We start from the raw sequence: 23,118 nt of genomic DNA on the forward strand, positions 1-23,118 counted from the left end.
TTTCGGGATATTTGTTCGTCATTTTTAGTTGTTTTTATTTTCTAGTGATTAAGGCTAACAAGTTTACAGATTCCCCTTCTTGATTGTTTGGACAAAAATTTTAACAAGGTTTTCTGCTTTGATTGTGTTAGCTTTTATTTTTCTTTTAAAATTTCTGTATACAGCATTTGTCCATGATACTTGATTTATGTTTTATATATATATATATATATATATATATATATATATATATAGATATATATATATATCTATATATAATGTGCAATGTGCAAGTTGCAGTGTAATTGTTTTTCCACTATGTTATTCTTGATTATGAAAAATTTTTGTCTTTGGTTTTCTTTTTGTATAAGTTTCAGATATATGATCAGGTATTTACAAAAGAAAAAGATCATTTGAATTAAACCTTAATTGCTGTGTGGCCGGCAGAGCTGCTTTTTGCCTCCGCCATCTAACTGCAGATTCCAATTCTTAATGGTACCAAATTGGGCATTGAAATGTTATTGATAACTTTTATTTTTTTTTTAAGTAAGACCTCTCCCGTTCTGTACAAAGCTTAGTGATTTTCGGTCACAGGTAATAAAATAAAATTGTTCTGAAAATGAGAAATCATCATGGCATAAGTCATATGAGACTTGTGATTTTAAGAAACATCATCACTTAAGTAACAAGACTTGTAATGGTCTCTCCGGGAGAGAAATCCTAGGTTTTTATATATATTAATATATATATATATATATATAGATATATATATATATATATATATATATATTATACACATACATACACATATATGTGTTTTATTTTACACGTGAGTAATATACTTTAGTTCATGAGGGGTGTTAGATGATGAAAATTCTCAACATTAAAATATAGAGGTATAAATTTGTATAAAATGAATTTGTTTGTTTGAGGTTTCGTTATTAACATTTTGGTAAAAAAAGATTTTAGAGATCATTAAATATTAAAATAGAATTTATTTTTCTCATTCTTATCATTCTGATGTAAAGAATAGATATTAAAATCAAAATGGTATCTTTCACATTGTATTTGGGTAACTTTGATATTGCCCATCTTGGAGACATTTAATATGGAGGCATTTGTCTTGGCTCTTGAGTGTTATCGCTGCAGACAGTGAGACATAAAACCTCGTCATTTTTAGCTTCTAAAAATTCCCGTTTCACTCACTTCAGACATTGATAAAAACAGGAATAGGATATAAAAGCCGTAACCTAATTTCATACTGTACATTTTTATAAGGCTTCACGAATTCTCTCATTTTGCTGAACATAATCATAAACAGCAACGGAATTGCCACATTGTTTTGGCTGTTCTGCTTTGCATTGTGAAGAATCCTTAAAATTATGAAGCTTATGTCTGTGAAAATACATTTACATATGTTTTAGTATGGGTATTAACTTGAAGGGTGTTTTATCATGCCTCTTTTGTTTTTTTTGCATAGATGCAATTCAAAAGGTGAAATTCTATTCATGATTTAAAAAAATCCAAGTAGATGGAACCACTTCCCCCCTCTAGCACTGGGGCCATTGTAAGGATTTATATGTACTTAATTAGGAACGTTGATTGGCTGCAAATTCAGTGATGAATGCCTCTTAACCAATCTGTTGCTTTCTTCCTGGAAACAACATGCCTTAATTAAACAGTAGTTTGTTTAGTTGGAAAGTTTGTTAGTGAATTAATCGAGGGTCTGGAAATGTTAGTGGTTTTACTGTACTTCTGCTTTATGATAATGGTTGCCCATTCATGCTTAGAATGAACTTTTGTTTACATGGACAATAATATTTATATAAAGCAAAATAAAACCAGGAGGAGAAAGTAAATCAAATTTATTCTTTACTTCTTGTATCATAGCAAATGTTACATGTTGCAGCATATAATTTAAAGGTTGCACTTGCTTTGTAAGGAACTTTTGTATTAAATTCATTAACTTTATGACTGTATGACAGTTATTTAAATTTATACTTTATCAAAGGAATTTTTCTGCATATGATGTCATTGTCATTGCAACATAGTAGTACATTATGTATAGTACATCACTGTTTACCTTGAGGGTTGTTACATTTTTTCAGTATTGCTCGTTACAAGTTAGCAGTGTACTATATTTTATGTTTATATATCAATGCAAGTTACTAATTTGGTTATGTTGAAGAAGGGCTATTGCTGTGAAGTATTTTAATTTTAAGTACAATTATTAATGTAAAGGGGATGACAGTTATTTTTTTGCATATCCAGCCATGCCCTGTTGGTGTAGTTCTTATAGATTTTTGCATCCAATTCCATAATTGAAGCTCTGATTGTGAACTGCATAGTAATTGCATGGTGCATAGGTGGATGATTTTCCTTTAGCTTTTTGAGTGAACTCCAGTTTTGCATAACATTAGGTTGGTTAGATATTGTAAGTTTGTTGCACTATTATTTATTCACAATTTAGCATGTATTTTCTCTTTGGAATATAAGTGTTTGGCTTTTTACCAACCCAGGTCCTTCCTTTTAGTATTTTTCTCAATATAAATGTTAATAACTCTTATCTGCATTAATAAAGAATATCCTTATATGGGACGCCAACAATTTTGATTGCCATTCTGCTTAGTACATGGCAGTAATGATTTTCCCTTCTAACCCCCTGTCTCTTCTGCTTGCAGTGGGCCCCGATTGTTTGAAGATGCAGTTGAAACCATTGCTGTTACTGGCACAAGTGATGCCTCCAATAGTGTTGGGGGAACGTCCAGTGATCCAGCCTCACAGCAACCTCTCTTGGAACGAGATTCTGCTGGTCCTGCAGGTAAACAGATAAAGGTTCTATTTGATTTGTAAAACACAGTACCATTTTGAGGCACTGTGTGTCTTACAGTAGCATTCTAAATTTCGAGGTCAGTTAAAATAGTGTCATTTTCCGCTCTGTTCAGAAAGTATTTTTGAGACCATTTTGTCATGTTCATACTTGGAATAGTTATCTTATGCATTTATTTCTTTGCTAGGAGAGGATAGATGCTGTAAATCACCCAAATCCTATTTAAAGTTTTAGTGTGGAGCACATTTAAGTTAATCGAGTACATTATATGCAGGTTATCAAAACTTACAGGGCAGCTTATGATAACCTGTATATACTTTATTATTGCCAACATCACAATATTCCTTGCAACATAAAAACACCATACAAACAAACAAACAACATCACAATAGGACAAGGTAAACAATTTTTGAATATAATTTATATTGAGTTAGAACCAAGGGCTTTTCAGTCACTGTGTTGTGTAGAGAAGCAGTCAGAGTATGAAAGTATCCCCTTATATATTGATTAATATTAACTTTAAAAATATCATAGCTCTTGAAATACATGTTGATTCTAATTCTCTGAGAAGTCACTGTCAGTATGTTAGGAATATTCAGTCTCCCCAAAGAAATATGTACTGCACAGTTGACTATAGGCACAGATAAGTTATGAAGTCTACAGTTTTGGAAACCAAGTATAGCATCACTTTTAGTTTAGTAAATCAAACTGGCTTTCTGAGACGTGATTCTGTCTGTGTATTTTCAACAATCATAAACCAAGTTGCAGTTATACATAAGTCCAAGTACTGTTATACATAAGTCACAAAGAAGCATGTGCAGAGTGTATCAGTTCTCTTTTTATATTTGGCAGATGGATTGAGCTAATTAGGTAGAACATACTGAAGTGATTATGGAGCTTTCTTTCAGTATAATAGTTCAGTATGTTGATTCATTAGCATCCATTCATATGTATTTTGTTGTATTTAACATATTTCTTGATGAAAAGAAAATTGCTCACCAAGTAATTTCAAGGCATTGTACTTATACTCTTTATATATGTGTATCATGCAAATGCTTTCTTACATAGCCTTTATGCTTCAATTCAGTGATGACCACATACTTACACCCTTGATTACCCCTTGTTGAACTTCAGTTGAGCAGATAACTGTAGCTTAGTTGCATGTCCATTCATGTAGGTCAGTTGGTTTTCACATGGCCATCTTCAAAGAAATATCTTCTCTTCACCTTAAAAAGACATACTTGGATTCATACTTTTTTTCTTCCCATTTGCACAATACCCCTCAAGACTTGAAAGATGTAGTGATGAGTCACAATCTGACCTTACTGCATAGGAATTCAACTACCTGATCCTTGGTTTTTGTCTTTTCAAAACAGCAGATAAGAATTGTCTCCTTGCTTCCTTTGGGGCAGCTTTTCTTTGTGCTTGACTATCTCCGATTTCATAATAATTGAATGCCATCTCATTTTTAGTCTAAGATGCTATTCTTGAAGACAACAATCAACACAGGATGCTCAAGGACCCTTTTTCCCAAAAAAGCAACAATCTACGTATGTATTTTCCTTTGCCACAAGTAGACAATTCTTTAGAAGACCTTATTTTGGTATCCAGAAGACAGGTCTTCCTGGACGTAATTTTTCACTACATCTCAGAACTGCCTCCTGCCCATTTTTTACTTTTTGGTGAGATTAGGTTTCCTTCCTTCACACAGGAAGGCAAATCTCCAGACCACCAACATCCTTTACATGTCAGACATTTATTTAATAAGATGTTCATCTTAGGCCCAACAGCCTTAGGGACTAGGATTTGGTGCTTTTTGTCTTTCACCAGCTTCATATCAACCTATTTATTGCAACCTAGAAAACCATTCTTCTCACTTAGAGTGTTCTCCCCTCTGCCTTACAAGAAAGATAGCTTTCTTAAGTGTGTGCCAAATGTTTTCATGTGTAACAATCCTTCTCTTATCATCAAGTTATAGCAGACCAGAAGCAATTTAATGTGGTTATTATTTTCCAAAAGGGAAGAATCTTCTCTTCCTTCTATTCACCCCATCTGTAGAATATGTTTTCTGGCCCTTTGAATAGTTCACATGCTGCTTTCAGTACAGGACTGCAGACAACTCTACTCTTAGTTCTAAGGCTCCATAGGGTAGTCTTATACCTATCTTTCAAGCTTCCCATCTAAATTGGTTTTTCATTTGGCTTTCACAGCCTCAAGACGCCCTTGTTGAGAGTCTACTTGACTTCATCCTTAGAAATATATTTATGAAACAAGCCTTCCTAATAGTACTTTGTGCTGATAAACATTTCAGACACTACAAATAGCACAATCAGTTATGTGATGCACTAAGGGGGTTGTTTATTGTAAACACATGAATATTTTTAAAACAAGTTTTCAATTTTTAGATACGTACCAACTATTGCAATACCACCTTCCTTCTCTCTAGTTTGGCACAAATATTTTTCCTGAAGTGAAGTTTCATGCTAAAGGGAGGGCTGTAATGGCGATATAAGGTTGCCAACCCTGCTGAGGCTATCACCAATCAGTGAGCGTAATCATCCTTTTCATTTAATGTATGTGGGTATTTTAGGTCATCACTGTGAACCAAACAACAAAACAATGTTGGGTTAAGGGATATGCATATGAAATTCATTTACATTAAGCACTTCAACAGTTTAAGAAGAATCCTTCAGACCTTACAAATCAATGTAAAGCCTTTCAGCTTACTGAGAGAAGGCCCATTACCAGTAGTATGTTACAGGTTAATGTCACCTTTCCATTATTGTTGATGCAATTGATAAATTCCAAATCCCACATGTCCAGTCACGAAAAAAAAAATACTATATGTAAGTCGCACACCATAATTAGAAGTTCACTCTGTGTTGCCATTACGCAACACATCATTCAGAAGGTCTTACAATTTTTTTTTCAGAGCCTTCAGCCATTCAAACTCAGCCAAGTGTTGCTCCTACACATTCCCCGTCCAGTGCTTCAGTTCCTTTGGCAACTCAAAATGCATCAGGTCAGATTGAAAAAACTGATGAGAGGAATCAGACTGTGAAGTGATAATGTCAAAACATAATTTGGTATTAAAAAGAAGTTACTAGTTGCTTAGAAGTGAAAAAAATCTTTTTACAGCATCATTTATATCCTGCTAATGAAACAAAATCTGTTTGCTGTACTTTTATTTTTCCAACTTGCTCAAATTTCAAATCACATACTACTACTCTTTACCTGACAGAAAGCAGTGCTTCAGAACAACGCAACAGCGCGAGCGATGCTACCATGGATTATGATCGTATGTATGAGGATGATGATGAATCGGAGTTGGGATCCATGGAAAATCATGGTTCTGTCATACATCATCTACTGTCACAGGTTTGTTTTTATCAAAATGAAATCTTATTATATTGAAAAGTCTTTGAGGGAGATATACAGTTGAATTTGGGTTTCACAAATTTACAAACAAGATTTATAGTGGAGTCTGGGAATTTAATTTAGTTTATTAAGCATTTTGGAAAGAAACAAGTTTTTAAAAGGGCAGTCCTTAAAAATTAAAATATATCTTGAGAATTTTAAAGCACTAGTTCAATATATGTCCCAGTAACCAAACATTATTTATGCCTTGTTTAGTGGTATAGGATGACTAGACTTGAAGATGTACATGGTATACATAAATATTATTATATGATAAATCTTACAGGTTACAGAAGAGAATATATTCGTAAGTTTTCAAAACCTCTCTAGACTCACTGGTGCTCATTTAAAATGTAGTTGTATGCATGCATGGGTTGTACCTCATGAAATTTTGCAATTCTTGTCAGCTGACAAATTTATGCTTTGCAAATACTATAGTATCAGGGATCACTTTTCTTTAAAAATGGCCATTCTGTATACATAGTGCAGAGCAACTTTGAAATTTCCATTGTTCACCCTACTGTATGACAAAGGATAATTTAGTACATAGTAGGAATTTTTTGTTGGTAACTACAGGGGTTTATTGAAATTACCCTGATTGTAAATGTATGGGAACTCATAATGTTGAGGATAGCAAAGGTAAATTAGTCAAAATAAGTGTTGCCATTGTTTGTGTAAACTTAACAAATTATTTGGTATACATTTATAGGACAGGTTCCCTCAAGTCATGCCTGATTTCATGGTAGTGTATAAAGTTTGTGACTTACACATGGCCTGATAATATGGTGCATAAGAAAATCCATTATTTGTCATACACGTAAGATTTTATAAGTCACTTATTATGTTGTGCACTGCACAATATCAATGAACGTCGTTTCACTCTCTATTGCAGTAGAATCTCTCCATAATGGACTCTGGAGGTCTAGGGTGTCCACTGGTGGAAAAAGTCTGTTATCAAAGAAAGTTTTCAAGTCTAGTCTAGGGTAGACTTCTGCTGGTACAGGACTTCCCTGATAAACTTATAACCTAGTATAAAGTTTAGATGATAACAGTGCAAAATAATGTCTTTGTATTTGGGTAAAATCCACTTGAAGTTATATTTTGTTTATGCACTTAATTACTGGGTAAACTTGGCTTAGTGTAAAAATGATACAGTGAAGTACACTGGAAATAAGGCAATGATCAGTTTTAAATAATTATCACAAAGAATTTACACAGAATCACAACAGAGCCACAGAATAGCTTTCTTTACAGATTGAGAAACACAGCACAAGTATATACTGTGAATGCACATGATAAACATTATTAAAAAAAATGATTTTGAGAAGCACTATTGCAAAGGGCTTAAGATAGAGATACACAGTGCTAAATACTGTAGTTGTTATTACCTCCCTCTTTCATAGAGGTTCCCAGAGAATATTTCCTTTTATAAATTGCCTTGTCTTATCCTGGTTACTTGAGGTAACAGACACTTCCATCATCTTGCAGTCTCCAGTAATAAAGTTTTACTACAATACTCAGTATACGTATTATGTTTCAAATTGTGCCCCCACTCACATGGAATAAGCTAAGGACTGCACTGACTTTAAAAGTAAACTTCCAAAGAACAGATTGACTATAATGAAAAGAGAGAAATTGATCAGAGAAAAATAGTAAAAGGTAGATGAATGTAACAAAGAATTATAAGTAATAAACATATGCATATCATCAGCTGAGAAATAATAAGAAAGATTAAAGGCAAAGGGGCTTGGTGTCTTGGCATTGCAGCCAAGATCTTGTAAACTTGCATGCGTCAACGCCTGTAAATGAGAAAACTAACTGTTGCAGGTGAAAATTGGAATGGATTTAACGAAAGTTGTGCTTCCAACCTTCATTCTTGAAAGGCGATCTTTACTGGAGATGTATGCTGATTTCTTTGCTCACCCTGACCTCTTCTGCAGGTAAGTTTGTCTCATTGAAAGTTTGCTGTAACTAATAAACAAAGAAAAATGCCTACATATTAAGTTTGCTCTTTTTGGAATTGTTTTTTTTATAAAGCTGATTGCACTGCTATATTGCAAGATTTTAGTAAAACAAAACCTTTTATTTTAGCCTTAGGTATTGTTGGGGGAAAAGTTCCTTGATAAAAATAAAACTGTTCATGGACTATCCGTATAGGTAATGGCAAACCATCCTTTTGAACATTAATCGAGTTGTTCTCTTGTAAAAGATGATGAAGAATTCAGTGCTTTGGTGAGGATGTGCTTATCCCCCAGATGACAATTGCATTAACCCTTAAGAGCTGGGGTAAAAATAGCAAATGCAGCACCCCAGGCCGGGGGAAACTTTGAGGTGAGCCAATTTAAGAAAAAACATATCAATGGAAAGAGGAAGATGTGCAAATGCACATGGTGTAAGAAAAATTTTTATTTTACAAATTTTCCCTACCTTCCATGAGAAGTTGAAAAAGACTACGTACAGTGGTCTCCCCGTATTCGCGGGTGATGCGTACCAGACCCCCCCGTGAATAGTTAGAACCCGCGAATGTTTGGAACCCCTATGAAAATGCTAAAAACAGCCTATTTTGTTAGTTAAAACTCAAGAAAAACCCACTAAAAATTTTCATACTTGGTTTTTTAATATTGTTTTATCACAAAAAGAGCATTTTATGATGAAATTCATAAAAAACCCAGGAATTTGTGGATATTTATCATAGAAAAATACCGCGAATTTTCCGCGAATAATGCAGGGAAACGTTCCCCAGAGAAATCCGCAAATGTGTGAGTCCGCGAATCTGGAGAACGCGAATATGGGGGGTCCACTGTACTCACAACCCCTTGTGTGGCCTTACAAGACAACCGTAAATTTTACTGAGTTATAAATATTTTTCTAATAAATAATTTTATTTTGTAAAATTATAATTACAGCTTACACAACATAAAAAATTATAAGAACTACAATCAATAACAAATTCTGAGTATATTTGTTGTAAAATATTTATACAAATTTACTGAGATCGAAGATGCAGTAACTTATCTTGGATTATTACATGTCTTTTCTAATATTTCTTTTCAAAATTACAATTATAACTGACTTACCTTCTATTGTAAAAGATAAGAACTAAAACCAACAGCAACCCTCAGGTATATTTGTGAGCAAATACATAAAAAGACATCATGCTTGAGAGAGAGAGAGAGAGGAGGAGAGAGAGAGAGAGAGAGAGAGAGAGAGAGAGAGAGAGAGAGAGGATGAGAGAGAAGGAGAGAGAGAGAGAGAGAGAGAGAGAGAGAGAGTACATACATGCTCCCTTGAGGTCAAAATCACACTAACTGAGATCCACCTAATCGATGTACTGAGCCAGGCTAAAAGTTGCCATTAGTGAATATATGGGCAATAGAAGTAACTTGAGAGCCACCTAATCATTGTACTGAGCCACTCTTAAAAGTAGCCATTAGTGAATATATAGGCATTAAAAGTATTGGAACCTCTTTCCCGCCCTATTCATCCAAATTGATGGTGCATAATACTGATGCTCACTATGAGTGAATCCATCCTCCACCCAAAACCTGTTATTACTACTCATATGAGGATATCTGTCCATTAAGGGTTAAAGTATCTATATGCCTAAGTCTGTAGAAGTTACTTCACACTTTTCATCTTAGGACATGTATCTGGAGATGATGTACATACCTCCTGCAGTATTTAGTTTTATTTTGCATGTATAAAGCAAATGGCATGTAATGCTTTTATGCAATAAAAGATAGGAAAATTTTCAGATTTCATTTTGTAGGAATATCTGTTGATATTACATATATACCTCAGATTATGATAGCTTAAAGTAAATAGGTGAAGACTCCTCAAGGAGATAATGCAGAACTGACACTTTGAAAGTGTTTCTGAAGAAAGCATTGTCACTCCCCAAATGTAATACAGTCCAATATTTTGCATACTAGTTTAAGAATGAAAAAGTTATTTACATTTGTCCTTACAGCATAGCAGACATGCAAACACCTCAGGATCGGATGGTACAAGTCGTCAAGTGGTACCTGTCAGCCTTCCATGCAGGACGGAAAAGTGAAGTCTGTAAAAAGCCATACAATCCAATACTTGGGGAAGTATTCAAGTAAGTACTGAAGAACAAACTTGCTAAAAGTGACTATCTTTTGTGCAGAGATCAAGCTCAATATGTGAAAGATTCTTGTGCTAATTACATCTTAACTTTTTTGTTCATTCACTTTACTATTACGTATTAATCAAAAACCATTTAACAGATGTTATTGGGATGTGCCTGGCATCCCACCAGGAGGAGAGTCAGTACCTGATGGTCCTATCCCTTGGGCCACAACTAACAACTTGAGCTTCGTAGCTGAGCAGGTCTCACATCATCCTCCTATTTCTGCCTTCTATGCTGAAAATAAAAACAAGCGCATATCGTTCTGTGGCCACATCTGGACAAAATCCAAGTTCCTTGGTCTTTCAATATGTGTAAATAATATTGGCCAGGGTTGTGTATCCGTTATGGATCATGATGAAGAATATATACTCAATTTTCCTAGTGGTTATGGCAGGTAAGTGGGAGAGATTTAGTTAATTATTTGGTATTTGTGTTAACATAAAGTGATTTTGTCTTAGTTTTGTTTTTTAGTTGCTTTGTTTGGATGAATGTCAGTTGCTATTGACTATTTGTTAGTTCTTGTGACTGATGATAATTTTCTTACCATCATTTTTATGGAGAACCAGACTTATACCCTCTGAACTTCATGTTTTTTTCAGATCAATTTTAACTGTTCCATGGGTGGAGCTTGGTGGAACATGTCAGATTACTTGCAGCAAAACGGGTTATAGTGGAAATATAGAATTCTTAACAAAGGTAAGGCATTATTTAATTTCATCATAGGTTTAAATTTTTTTGTATTTTTCTTTTAGCATATGAATGACATTAAGATGATTCCACGGTTTTTTCTTGTCTATTAATTGAAAAGAAAAGGAAAACCACTCTGTTTGAAGTGTTCTATTAGTATGCTAGTCTACAAATGTAGCCATTTTATTGATATTTTATCAAAGTTCAAGGAAAGTGTTGAGCTTGTATTATAATTTAAAGATTTAGAAATATGGTCTGTTCCAATCCTTCAAATTAGGGTTCACACCATCCTCTGTAAAAGTATTAATTTTACATTTGGAAGCTTTAAAGAAAATTAAATTCAAATGTGAAATATTATGGAACAAGTCAATTTTACCATCAGTGGCTAGCTTATAATAGGTCAAGTGAAAGTCAGTTCCATACATTATTAATATTAAACTCAAGAATGGAGAACTTTATTTGCTGATAATAAAGGTCAAAGAACAAATTTTAAGATATACTTCAACAGTCAAGCCAGGAAAATAAAAATAAGCATGTTATAATTTGAGATTAACAAATACTTTTCACTAGCAGATCTTTGTAGTCTGATATGGCAGGTTACAATTATTACAGCTTTTCAGCATACAGAGTATTTGAGAAATTCATGGCTTGAATTAATTTTTCTTGTACAACCACAGTATAAAAAACATTATTTTCTATCTAATATTCCATTTATAATTTCAGCCATTTTATGGAGGGAAGAAACATAGGATAAGTGCAGAAGTTTTTAATCCTGGGGAGAAGAAACCATTTCTTACAGTGGAGGGAGAGTGGAATGGTGTAATGAATGTCAAGTGGAAAGACAGAGATGGGGTAAGGCCTTCCAGAGTCTGGATTTATCATTATGCCCCAAATGGTTATTGGGTTAATTTTTCTGTAGCACAATAATGCAGCACACTGGTTTCTTCTTTTAGCTTCTGTAAATGCTGGTAAAGGTTCTTTGCTGCTTTCCTTTCAGGTTACAGCTGCATTGTTTTCTGTCTTTTTCATCCATAACTTTAGGCCCTTCTTACTTAGCTGTCCAACTTCTTAAACTTTACCAATTTCCATTTATAATTTTCATGAAAAAAAAAAACTTTGGGTGCAATTTTCAATTTTAATTCAAGAAAAAAATCCATCAGGTTGACCCAGTGAGTCTAACAGTGTGACTCGGTGGTTTCATTGAACTGCGATAGGTAGAGTCAAGATTGAAAGGTAAAAACATGGAAACTTTTTACTTTGTAAAATTATAAACCATTTCAGGAATTTACTATGTAAAATTAAATAGAATTTAGGAATTTATTACTTCAAGTTGCAGTCTTTAAGTAAAATTTTAGAAGAATTTTATAAAATTAGTTAGAATTTAGAAATTTATTACTGCAAGTTGCAGTCTTCAAGTAAACTTTTAGAAGAATTTTAATAAATTAGATAGAATTTAGGAATTTATTACTTCAAGTTGCAGTCTTTAAGTAAACTTTTAGAAGAATTTTAAGCCAAGCCCTTCAGAAATTTTGTATACTAGTGATGTATTCAGTAAACTATTCAGTTATCAGTATTGAGTATTTTAACCAGACCTCTGAGTCAAATCTTTTAACTCTTAGAACTAACCTCTTTATTCTTAATAGCAGTTCATCCTCTTTACTTAATGTATTTCATGTTTTTGTTTCAAGTTTTAAGACTGCCCTCTTCATTCTGGATGGCATTTCATCCTTATGAACTAGCTTACTTATTTATCATCATGTTTTTAACTTCAAGTTTTCAAATTATGGGGCTAAATGTCTGATAATTTTTCTCCACAAATTGTTTTACATTGAGGATTTTGTACCTGAATTTCCTTCTGATGCAAGACTTCACTTAAATCTTTTTGGGCCAGCTGGCAGTGTTCCATTGCATACTAATGATTTACCAAGTTTCTGTTGGTCCTCTTCCTTGCACATAGTGCAAAAATCATCAAACTTTTTGTGTTCAAGTTGTGAATCTTAGTTTGTTGCCACACATTTTTTAGTCTCCTCCATTTTCTTTCAAGTGTCTGGCACTTTGCCATATATAGGGAGAGAGTTCTAGTACAGACCATTTTTTTCTTTTTTTATGAGATGTTCTTTATCAGTATTTCAGCAAGGTTTCTTTTATTTCTTTCTAATTGTTTTCTTGCTTCCCTAACACAATTTCTTATAAAAATTCACCAGTTTATGTAGATCCTCTTCATTTTGTAGACTGTTAGTACAGTAATCCAATATTCCAATAAGTAATATTTAGAACCTTAATTGATCCGGTTTTTACCTTTTCTCAACTAGTGTGCTATTCCTAAAATTTTCTCTTTTTCCCTTTGTTGTATTAGATTTTAATTCCACTCCTCCCACTGGAAGCTTTCAGTGAGGCCCATTTTTCATATCCCTATGCCATAACTTGAAAGCTCCCATTTTTTCATTTGTCCTATATTTTTATTTTAGCTTTGTCTCTTTCCATAGATATTGCTCTGAGGTGTTTTTAATTCTTTTGATTCCCCCATCTTACCTCCTTTACTTTCACTTGGCACTTAGCAGCTTACATTGTGTTGAATATTCCTTTCTTGTAACAAAAATATATAGTTGTTTTATACATTCAACTTCCCTGCCAGATATATACTTAGCTATAGACTCCGTCGTCTCCGACAGAATTTCAAATTTCGCGGCACACGCTACAGGTAGGTCAGGTGATCTACCGCCCTGCCCTGGGTGGCAGGACTAGGAACCATCCCCGTTTTCTAATCAGAATTCTTCTGTCGCCCGGACCATCAACATTGTTGTTGGTTCCTCTCGATTGGTTTTCCTTTTTTCACCGGCAATTGATCTTCTTGACCGACTTTTGGTGACGTATCTGGATTGTTGGATTGGCATACGCTTTTGTGGACTGTTTTGTGGACTTGATTTTGGAATTTTCTTTAATAATGTCTGACTCTGGTATGGTTGTGAGACGTTGTGTGAATGTAGGCTGTAAGGTGAGGTTGCCGAAAGCTTCGGTAGACCCTCACACGGTATGCAAGAGGTGCAGGGAGTATGAATGTTCTTTATAATACTTGTAAGGAATGTGAGAACTTGAGTGAGAACGAATGGAAGAATCTAACTAATTATTTAAAAAAGTTAGAAAGAGAAAGAGTGAGGAAGGCTTCTCATAGAAGTTTAAGTAGTTCTAGATCTGAACTAATTCCAAGCTTGGGATCTTCCCCAAGGGTAAGTATTGCTACTTCTCCTTCCATTGCAGCCCCTTCTCCTATTGCAGAACCTGTAGATCCAGCAAAAGAACTTGCGGATCTAAAAGCAGCCTTCAAGTTGATGGAAAACAAAAATGGCTGCCATACAAGTAAGGCTAGTGATTTTTTCAGTGGACAGTGATATGAGTGTCCCCAGTGTAGTGGAGGGGGCATCTGGTCGGCTCAGCAACGCTCCTAGGTCTAGACCTCTTCCAAGCTCACATGCCCAGAGGAGAAGGAATGTCGAAAGCCGAAAGGAGGTTGTGGAGAATCCCCACCGATCAGGTGTCCCTTCGGCGGTTTCTGTGACACCCCAGACTGCCAAGGACCGCTATTGTAAAAGCGTCCTACGTGAGTGTTTTTCGTCGTCGGGATCTTCATCACCGAGACGTGATTGGAGAGATTCAGATCGATCTCGGCCTCTCAAGAGGAGTTGGAAGGCTCCGAATATTGACTCGAGCCCTGAAAACTTCCCTGAGGAGTCTCCATCGGGAGTGAAGAAGGCAAGAAGAGCCATTCTTTCAACCAGAGTGAGAAGGAGGCAGGAGGTGGAGGCTATGGACCTCCTTCCCCTCCTCCCGAAGAGGATAAAGAGGAGGCTACAAAGAGGTTCATGATGGCGATGCAGGAACAGATTTCGTCGTTTGTAGGAGTCCTGTCAAAGGAGCCTCCTAGAAGGAAAGACACTTCCCTTCCTATTAAAAGATCCTCCAGACGTATGGAGGTATCTGCCTCCAGGATCGATACTCCTACTCGAGGTGAGGTTTCCGGTACGAACCTGGATGAACCGATCAGACGTCTGGCACCGGCCAGGAGTGAGGAGTCACCCAGGAGGCAGGAGCCAAGAGCCAGGAGTGAGGAGTCAACCAGGAGGCAGGAGCCCAGAGCTAGGAGTGTAGAGGCATCCAGGCAGGAGGCAGGAGCCAGGAGGCAAGAGCCAGGAGGCAAGAGGCAGGAGGCAGGAGCCAAGAGGCAGGAGCCAGGAGCCAAGAGGCAGGAGTCAGGAGGCAGGAGCCAGGAGTCCGGAGTCAGGAGGCAGGAGTCCGGAGTCAGGAGGCAGGAGTCAGGAGTCAGGAGGCAGGAGTCAGGAGCCAGGAGGCAGGAGTCAGGAGGCAAGAGTCAAGAGCCAGGAGGCAAGAGTCGGGGACTCGTTCCTGGAGGTTATGACTCTTCTCCAAATAGGAGCTCCTCTCCTTCAGAACATAGGAGGTCTTGGAAGGACTCTCCCTCCAAAACGTGAACTTTCTCCTTCGTCTGATCGAGGGTTAGACGAGTTGTCTGATGACGAACCTCCTGCTAATGAGGGACTTTCTAGTTATAAAGTCTTAGCCTCATTATTACTTCAAGAATTTGGAGATTCTCTTAGTCCGGCGGCTCCTCCTTCTCCTCGTTCGCTCTTTTCGAGCTCGGCTACGGCAAAATCGTCGGCCTTTTTAAAAATGAAGCCTGCGATATCTATGAAGAAGGCACTCCATTCTTTAGATTCTTGGATGGACAAGAAGAAGGAGTTAGGAAAGACGGTATTCTGCATGCCTCCTTCCAGATTGCACGGAAAGAGAGGTATTTGGTATGGGACAGGAGAGACTATGGGTCTTTCTCTACCTGCCTCGGCAGATGCCGACTTTTCCAATTTAGTGGAGGCCTCTAGACGTCACTCCTTAGGATCGGTCAGAGCGACGTGGAGCTCTTCAGAGTTGAACCACTTTCTAAAGGGACTTTTTGTCACTTTAGAGGTGTTCAATTTTCTGGATTGGTCACTCGGAGTTCTGGCCAACAAATCTAAGGATCCGGAGTTTCTGAAAAACCCAGAAATTCCTCCATAGCGTCCTGTCCTGCATGGACAAGGCAGTACAGGACGGTTCGGGTGAAGTGGCTTCCCTTTTTGGTGCTGGTCTCCTGAAAAAGAGATCAGTTTATGGATCCCTATTATCGAAAGGGGTTTCTCCGAGCCAGAGGACTGCCTTACTGTTCGCCCCTCTATCGGATCATCGTTTTCCGGTTCTCAGTTAGTGAAGGATATATCTCGCTCGCTAACTGAGCAAGGCGACACAAGACCTACTAATGCAAACGTCCAAGAAAGGACGCCCTGTTAGTGTCGACGGTTAAGAAGGACTCTCGTCCTCCTCAGCAGCCCTTTCGTGGAGGTGCAGCGGCTCGTCCCCTGCCAGAAAGAAGAGCTCTGAAAAGAGAGGAAGGTCTTCATTTAGGCCCTTCAAGAAATCAAAGGGACTTGTTGCTCCTCCAAGCACCAGTGGGCGCCAAGACTCCTGAACTTTGCAGGAGTATGGGCAAAAAGGGGAGCCGACCCTTGGTCAGTGTCGGTCCTGAAGAAGGGATATGTAATCCCCTTCGACGACAGCCCTCCCCTAACATCTACGCCTCGGGAACTGTCAGCGAGGTACAGAGACCCGTTAATGAGAAAGACTCTCCTTCAAATGGTGGAGCAAATGTGGGAAAAAGAGGCCATCGAACTTGTGCAGGATCCACACTCCCCGGGATTTTACAATCGCCTTTTTCTAGTACCAAAGGCATCGGGGGGTGGAGGCCAGTTCTGGACGTAAGCGCTCTGAATCGCTTCGTACAGAAAAAGAAGTTTCGCATGGAAACGTCTGCCTCTGTAATGTCGGCTCTTCGTCCAGGAGATTGGATGGTCTCTCTGGACCTGCAAGACGCATATTTCCACGTTCCCATTCACCATTTGTCAAAGAAATATCTTCGCTTTGTAATAGGAGACAAGATCTTTGTGTTCAGGGCTCTGTGCTTCGGTCTGTCTACAGCTCCACAAGTATTCACCAACCTGATGGCGAATGTAGCAAGATGGCTTCACCTAGAGGGGTATAAACATCTCCCTCTACTTGGACGACTGGCTGATCAGGGCCAAGTCGAAGATTCAGTGCTTGGAGGACTTAGAAGTAACAAGGAACATGATAGATTCGCTAGGGTTGCTCGTCAACCTCGAGAAGTCCCAACTGATCCCCAGCCAGAACTTGGTCTATCTGGGGATTCAGATGGATTCTCGGGGTTTTCGGGTATATCCTTCGCGAGAAAGAATCGCTCGAGGTTTGTCGAGAATCTCGAGCTTCTTAGAGAGAAAGAACAGCTCAGCGAGGGATTACCTGAGCCTTTTAGGGACCCTGTCCTCACTGGAAAAGTTCTTCTCGCTAGGGAGACTTCACCTTCGCCCTCTTCAGTTTTTCCTCAAAGAGGTGTGGAGTTGGAAGACGGCGGGTCAACTCTCGGACATCTTCCAACTTCCACAAGAAGTAAAAGATCATCTGAAGTGGTGGATCCCTCCGCTTCAAAAGAACGAGGGCGTATCGCTTGCTCTGCAGAACCCAGACCAAGTGTTATTTACCGACGCTTCGGAGTCGGGATGGGGAGCGACGCTAGGAGCAAGGGACGGTGTCAGGCACCTGGACAAAGGAACAGGTGTCCTGGCACATCAATTGCAAGGAACTTGTGGCCATACACCTAGCCTTAAAGTTCTTCGAAGAGATAGTCAGAGACGGGGTGATACAGATAAACTCGGACAACACCACGGCTCTGGCTTACATACGCAAGCAAGGAGGCACGCACTCTTTCTCCCTCTATCAGTTAACAAGACACCTGTTAACCTGGACGGAAGAAGAGGCATAACTCTCCTCACAAGGTTTGTTCAAGGGATCAAGAATGTGAGAGCGGACAGACTGAGCAGGAGAAATCAGGTCCTTCCCACAGAATGGACTCTACACGAAGAAGTGTGTCGAAGTCTTTGGTCCCTGTGGGGGAGACCTCACATAGACCTGTTTGCGACGTTCCTCTCCAAAAGAATAGAGATCTTTGCTCTCTAGTGGAAGATCCGAGAGCCTTCGCAATAGACGCGTTTATTTCTCATGGATTGGTCGGGTGTGGACGCATACGCCTTTCCCCCGTTCAAAATCCTGGGGGAAGTGCTCAGGAAGTTCGTAGCTTCGAAGAGCACGAAGTGACACTCATAGCCCCATTTTGGCCAGCCCAGGAATGGTTCACGGAGGTACTGGAGTGGATAGTGGACTTCCCAAATCGCTTCCAAACAGACACGATCTACTCAGACAACCCCACTTCGAGAGGTTTCATCACAACCTCCCAGGTCTCGCTCTGACTGCCTTTCGACTATCGAAAGACTTGTCAGAGCGAGAGGCTTTTCTCGCAAGGCTGCGGCTCTATCGCTAGAGCCCGCAGAGCTTCGACGAGAAGAGTATACCAGTCAAAGTGGGAAGTCTTTAGGAGGTGGTGTAAGGGTCAGAAGCTGTCCTCCTCCAGTACCTCTATAGTGAATATTGCCGATTTCCTCCTCTTTCTGAGAGAGGAATCACACCTATCTGTCTCGACAATAAAAGGATACAGAAGCATGCTGTCTTCAGTATTCAGGAATCGAGGCCTGGACAGGTGCTAACAACAAAGATCTACACGATCTAATTAGATCTTTTGAGACTTCAAAAGCAGCTACTCCTAGAACACCTAGTTGGAATCTAGACGTGGTCCTGAAATTCCTTTCATCGGATAAATTCGAGCCTTTACATCTGGCGTCCTTCCGCCGAACGTCACTAGGAAATGCTTGTTCCTGGTGGCTCTCGCTACAGCCAAGAGGACGAGCGAATTACACGCTCTGGATTCCACGGTGGGGTTCAAAGGAGATGCTGCCATCTGTTCTTTCCAGACAATGTTTCTGGCAAAGAACGAAAACCCGTCAAAACCGTGGCCCAGAAGTTTTGAGGTAAAAGGCCTATCTAACCTTGTAGGCAGAGAGATAGAGAGATCTCTCTGTCCAGTGAGAGCTCTTAAATATTATTTAGAGAGGAAGAGACAGATGGGAGCTTGTCTAACAAGGTCTTTGGTGTGCGGTGAAGAACCCCAAAAGACTCATGTCCAAGAACGCCTTGGCTTTCTTTGTGAGAAGCGTTATTACGGACGCTCACAAGAACTGCTCGGAGGAATCCTTCGGTCTTCTAAAGGTCAAGACTCACTGAAGTAAGAGGGCAGTAGCAACGTCTTTGGCGTTCCAAAAGAATATGTCTCTAAAGAATATCATTGAGACTACATATGGAGGTGCAATTCAGTGTTTGCATCTCATTATCTGAAGGATGTGAGAGTGACCTATGAGAAGTGCTTCTCGCTAGGTCCTTTTGTATCAGCAGATACAGTACTGGGTCTTGGAGCAAAGACTGATCCTTAATTTTGTGTTTTTTATCGTACATAAACCTCTTGTCAGATATGTGCTTGGTTTTCTATTAGCAAGCTCACTACTGTCGCACGGGAGCAGAGTGTCATTGCTGGTAGGGGATCAAGGGTATGTATGACTAGTAGGGGAGTACAAAAAATTTTTTTTTTTTTGTATATGTATTTTGTAATGAAAGTGTAATTATGTTTCGAGTTTTTGGTTGTTTGTAAGGAGTTCGGGGATAAACTCCTTACAATCTTAGAACTAACATGGATGTTAGGATCAGGTGATCGGGATCGGTTTTGTGCTCCTTGAACAGGTGTATTGTCATGTTAGTGGAATAGCACCCAATGACAAAGGCCTTTAGGCTCTGCCGAGTAAGTGGATAAGACCCCATTGGCAGACCCACAAGAACTCTTAGCCATAGATCAATATCTCGCTGAGCTCTTGAGGCTAAGCAGACTCCAAGGCAGTAGCCGCGAAGTCTTCAGCCTAATAAGGTAGGAACCAAGGTTTATTAATACCTACAACATATGTTGTTTACCTGTCTATTTCAGTAGTTAGCTGTCTCTTACCCACCACCAATGGGTGCTAATCAGCTAAGTATATATCTGGCAGGGAAGTTGAATGTATAAAAATGATATTGTCATGTTACAATAAAGTTTTATACATACTTACCTGACAGATATATACGATTAATGGCCCACCCAGCCTCCCCGCAGGAGACAGGTGGAAGAGAAGAATTCTGATTAGAAAACGGGGATGGTTCCTAGTCCTGCCACCCAGGGCAGGGCGGTAGATCACCTGACCTACCTGTAGCGTGTGCCGCGAAATTTGAAATTCTGTCGGAGACGACGGAGTCTATAGCTAAGTATATATCTGTCAGGTAAGTATGTATAAAACTTTATTGTAACATGACAATATCATTTTTCCATAGTGCTATCCATCTTGAGCATTCAGTCTTGTTGATAACTGACTGTGATCATTAATGTATTTTTTTGTGGATCTCTAGTGTTACTGTAATTGACAAAACTGAATTTTCCTTTTTTTTTATTTTTATGCATTGTTTAAAAACAAGAGTCTATGAAAAGCTAGGTATTATTAAAACATTCTGGGATGCTTCTTAATTATAAATTGTACATAGCCAGAGTGCCTTTTTATTTTAGAAATTAAAATCATAACAGGCATTATTCTTGTTTATTTTTTCCATTCAAACAGGATCCAGAAAAGTTTGTTGATACGTTCAGTATGGGGACAGTAAAGAAGAATGTGAAACCTATTATTCAGCAAGAAGTAAATGAATCCCGATACATGTGGAAAGAAGTTACGGCAGGGTTAAGGTATATATTCTCATTTATGCTTTTTCATTTTCTTTATACTGTATGTATCAGTATAATGTTCAATATGTCAAATGAAGAAAAAATACTTTTAATTTTTGTTTTGTTCTATTGCTTTATTCACTTATCTTTTTCTTTCTAAACAAAATTTTGCTTTATTATTTGACTTTTCAGCCAAGAGTAAAATTAATATTATTACCACTATTTTAGCAGAAAATTAATAGAAAAATTGCATGTAGGGAGGTGCATCATAATGTAAACCTAAGTAATTTGGCAATATTCTTGCAGTCACTTGCTTCACTCCCTTTTATATCAATAACGGTGTTCATTTTCCCAGTTTGTAGTGTCCATTGTCAACTCAACATTTCTTCCAAAATTCCATCAAGCTTTGGACTTTAGTAATACACAAAATATGGAGGACAAGTGCCTTACATATAAGAAAAAAGTTGAGATGCTGAGCCCTCTCCTAATTACTGTACTGGGTCTGATCTCGATGAACTGACAACCTTTACAGTACTAGGAGTGGTGTACACACTAGTGGTATGCCTGAGATGACCCAATACCACTGGATAAATTCATTCCCTAATTGTGACTTCCTGTTTCGTATGGAAACTATTTGGAAAAAGTTCTTTGTCCATACACAGAATAAACTGGCGATCTTGATGTAAGGGGAAAATTCTTTGGTGCCTGCTGGAGTACATTTAAAAAAGCGATAAGCGAAAACTGCCATTAAGCAAAACTTGGCAATTTATGGCGACTCTGTTAGGTATGTTATGGCACCATAACTGTGTATCATTGGCACCTTGTGGTGCTGATAACTGGAACTCGGCACATTATGGCACAAATTGCTGGCCATAAAACTGGATCGCCATTAACTGAAGTCTGCCAATAACTAGGGACTGCCTGTACGAGGATTTTGGTGGCAACGGGAGACAGCCAATAGGGGTGCAGGAGCAAGGAGCAGCTGGACCTGATTCACCCCAGCTATGCAGTGGCGTACCAGTTTCTCTCTAACCGTCTTCATAGCAAAACATATTTCTGCTTTCTTGCCAAGAAGCTGGTTATTTTAGCCCTTCCTGCTGCCTGTATTACACCTTGGCTTTTTGGGTTTTTATTCTCTTTGTTCGTGTTTTTTTTGAGTGATTTTAGTATTTTCTGTGTGTATTTTGCATTTCTAGAAATGCAAACCCTTGAATCATCTAAGTAACCCAAGCCTCAGAGATGCCTGGGGGATGGTAAAAACACTTGTTCTAGTCATTTGGCCTCTGTGGATACAGACCCCACACCACTTATAGCAGGTGCAGAGCTAACGGTTGTAGCATGAGTAATCCCTGCTCTTAGAGTTGTATTTGTTTTTGCTGAGCAGTGGATGAATTTTGTTAAGAGGAGGAGGTACTAGAGGAAATTGGCAGTTCCATCTTGGGAAGTTTTTTCACCCCCAGTGGTGGCAGACGTATCAGTTCCATTCTGTTCTCTCTTCTTTGCCAAAATCTCCTCGCCTTGCTTCATCTCGGGAAGATTTATCTCACTCTCATTCCTCTATTGCTTAATATTTAGAAGATTCCAAGGGGGTTTTGGGAGAACTTTTTGATGTTGCTGCCCATTCTTTCAGATGGGGAAGCTTTCTCCCATGTGAGGGAGGAGGCTGCTCCCTTTTATAGTCTTTTCAGGGATAGATGTGTAGAAGATCTCAGTGTTGGGCATTGTTATACTAGTCATAGAGATGATAAGGCAACAACAGGTGGAAGAGAAAACTTGCTACCACAGACAGCTAAAGCACTGTGATCCCTTAACATATCAGAGGAGATTCATAGAATACAGAGTAGTTAGTCATTTGGTGATGACAAGATAGCTGTATGCATTCCTGGCTATACCCAAGTAAAGCCAGAGGAATTATTTGTTGTAAAAGCTAAGGAGATGGAGGCCTCTATTTTGTCTGCTGATACAGATTAGAATAGTATTTACATTTAATGTGGATGCCAAGGTAAAAATAAAAATAGTTGAGGATATACCGTATATACTCGCATATCATGGGACTTTTGAAGACCTAATTTGGAGCTAATTTTAAGGGGGTCACATCATACATGAGATATAAAATTAGGGTATGTAATGTTCACATACTAGTATCATTTGATAAAATACAAACATAATGAATATGCATCTTTTCCTTGGATCTTTTAAAAAGTTATGCTTAATTCACTGCATCCAATAATATTGTATGTATTTTTATATTACTATTGTTGTATTATAAAATACAATAAGAGCAATCAATGTTTTCATTTGGAAATC

General features: G+C 38.2%; 1 protein-coding gene across 6 annotated transcripts in view; it reads left to right on the plus strand.

Annotated features, from left to right (window-relative positions):
* Positions 1-23,118, plus strand: part of LOC135201831 (oxysterol-binding protein-related protein 9-like) — a 254,236-nt gene that overhangs the window by 224,491 nt on the left and 6,627 nt on the right. For 5 of the 6 annotated variants that reach the window (XM_064231103.1, XM_064231104.1, XM_064231109.1 and 2 more), the window contains 9 exons: positions 2,661-2,800; positions 5,742-5,831; positions 6,051-6,187; positions 8,054-8,166; positions 10,197-10,328; positions 10,477-10,773; positions 10,979-11,075; positions 11,790-11,918; positions 20,711-20,832. In XM_064231103.1, coding sequence (XP_064087173.1) covers positions 2,661-2,800; positions 5,742-5,831; positions 6,051-6,187; positions 8,054-8,166; positions 10,197-10,328; positions 10,477-10,773; positions 10,979-11,075; positions 11,790-11,918; positions 20,711-20,832 — 1,257 coding nt within the window. The remainder of the gene's footprint in view (positions 1-2,660; positions 2,801-5,741; positions 5,832-6,050; positions 6,188-8,053; positions 8,167-10,196; positions 10,329-10,476; positions 10,774-10,978; positions 11,076-11,789; positions 11,919-20,710; positions 20,833-23,118) is intronic. The other variant, XM_064231105.1, reaches the window with a different exon arrangement.

This window comes from Macrobrachium nipponense, chromosome 28 (assembly GCF_015104395.2).
Source record: "Macrobrachium nipponense isolate FS-2020 chromosome 28, ASM1510439v2, whole genome shotgun sequence".
NCBI classification, from domain to species: Eukaryota; Metazoa; Arthropoda; class Malacostraca; order Decapoda; family Palaemonidae; genus Macrobrachium; species Macrobrachium nipponense.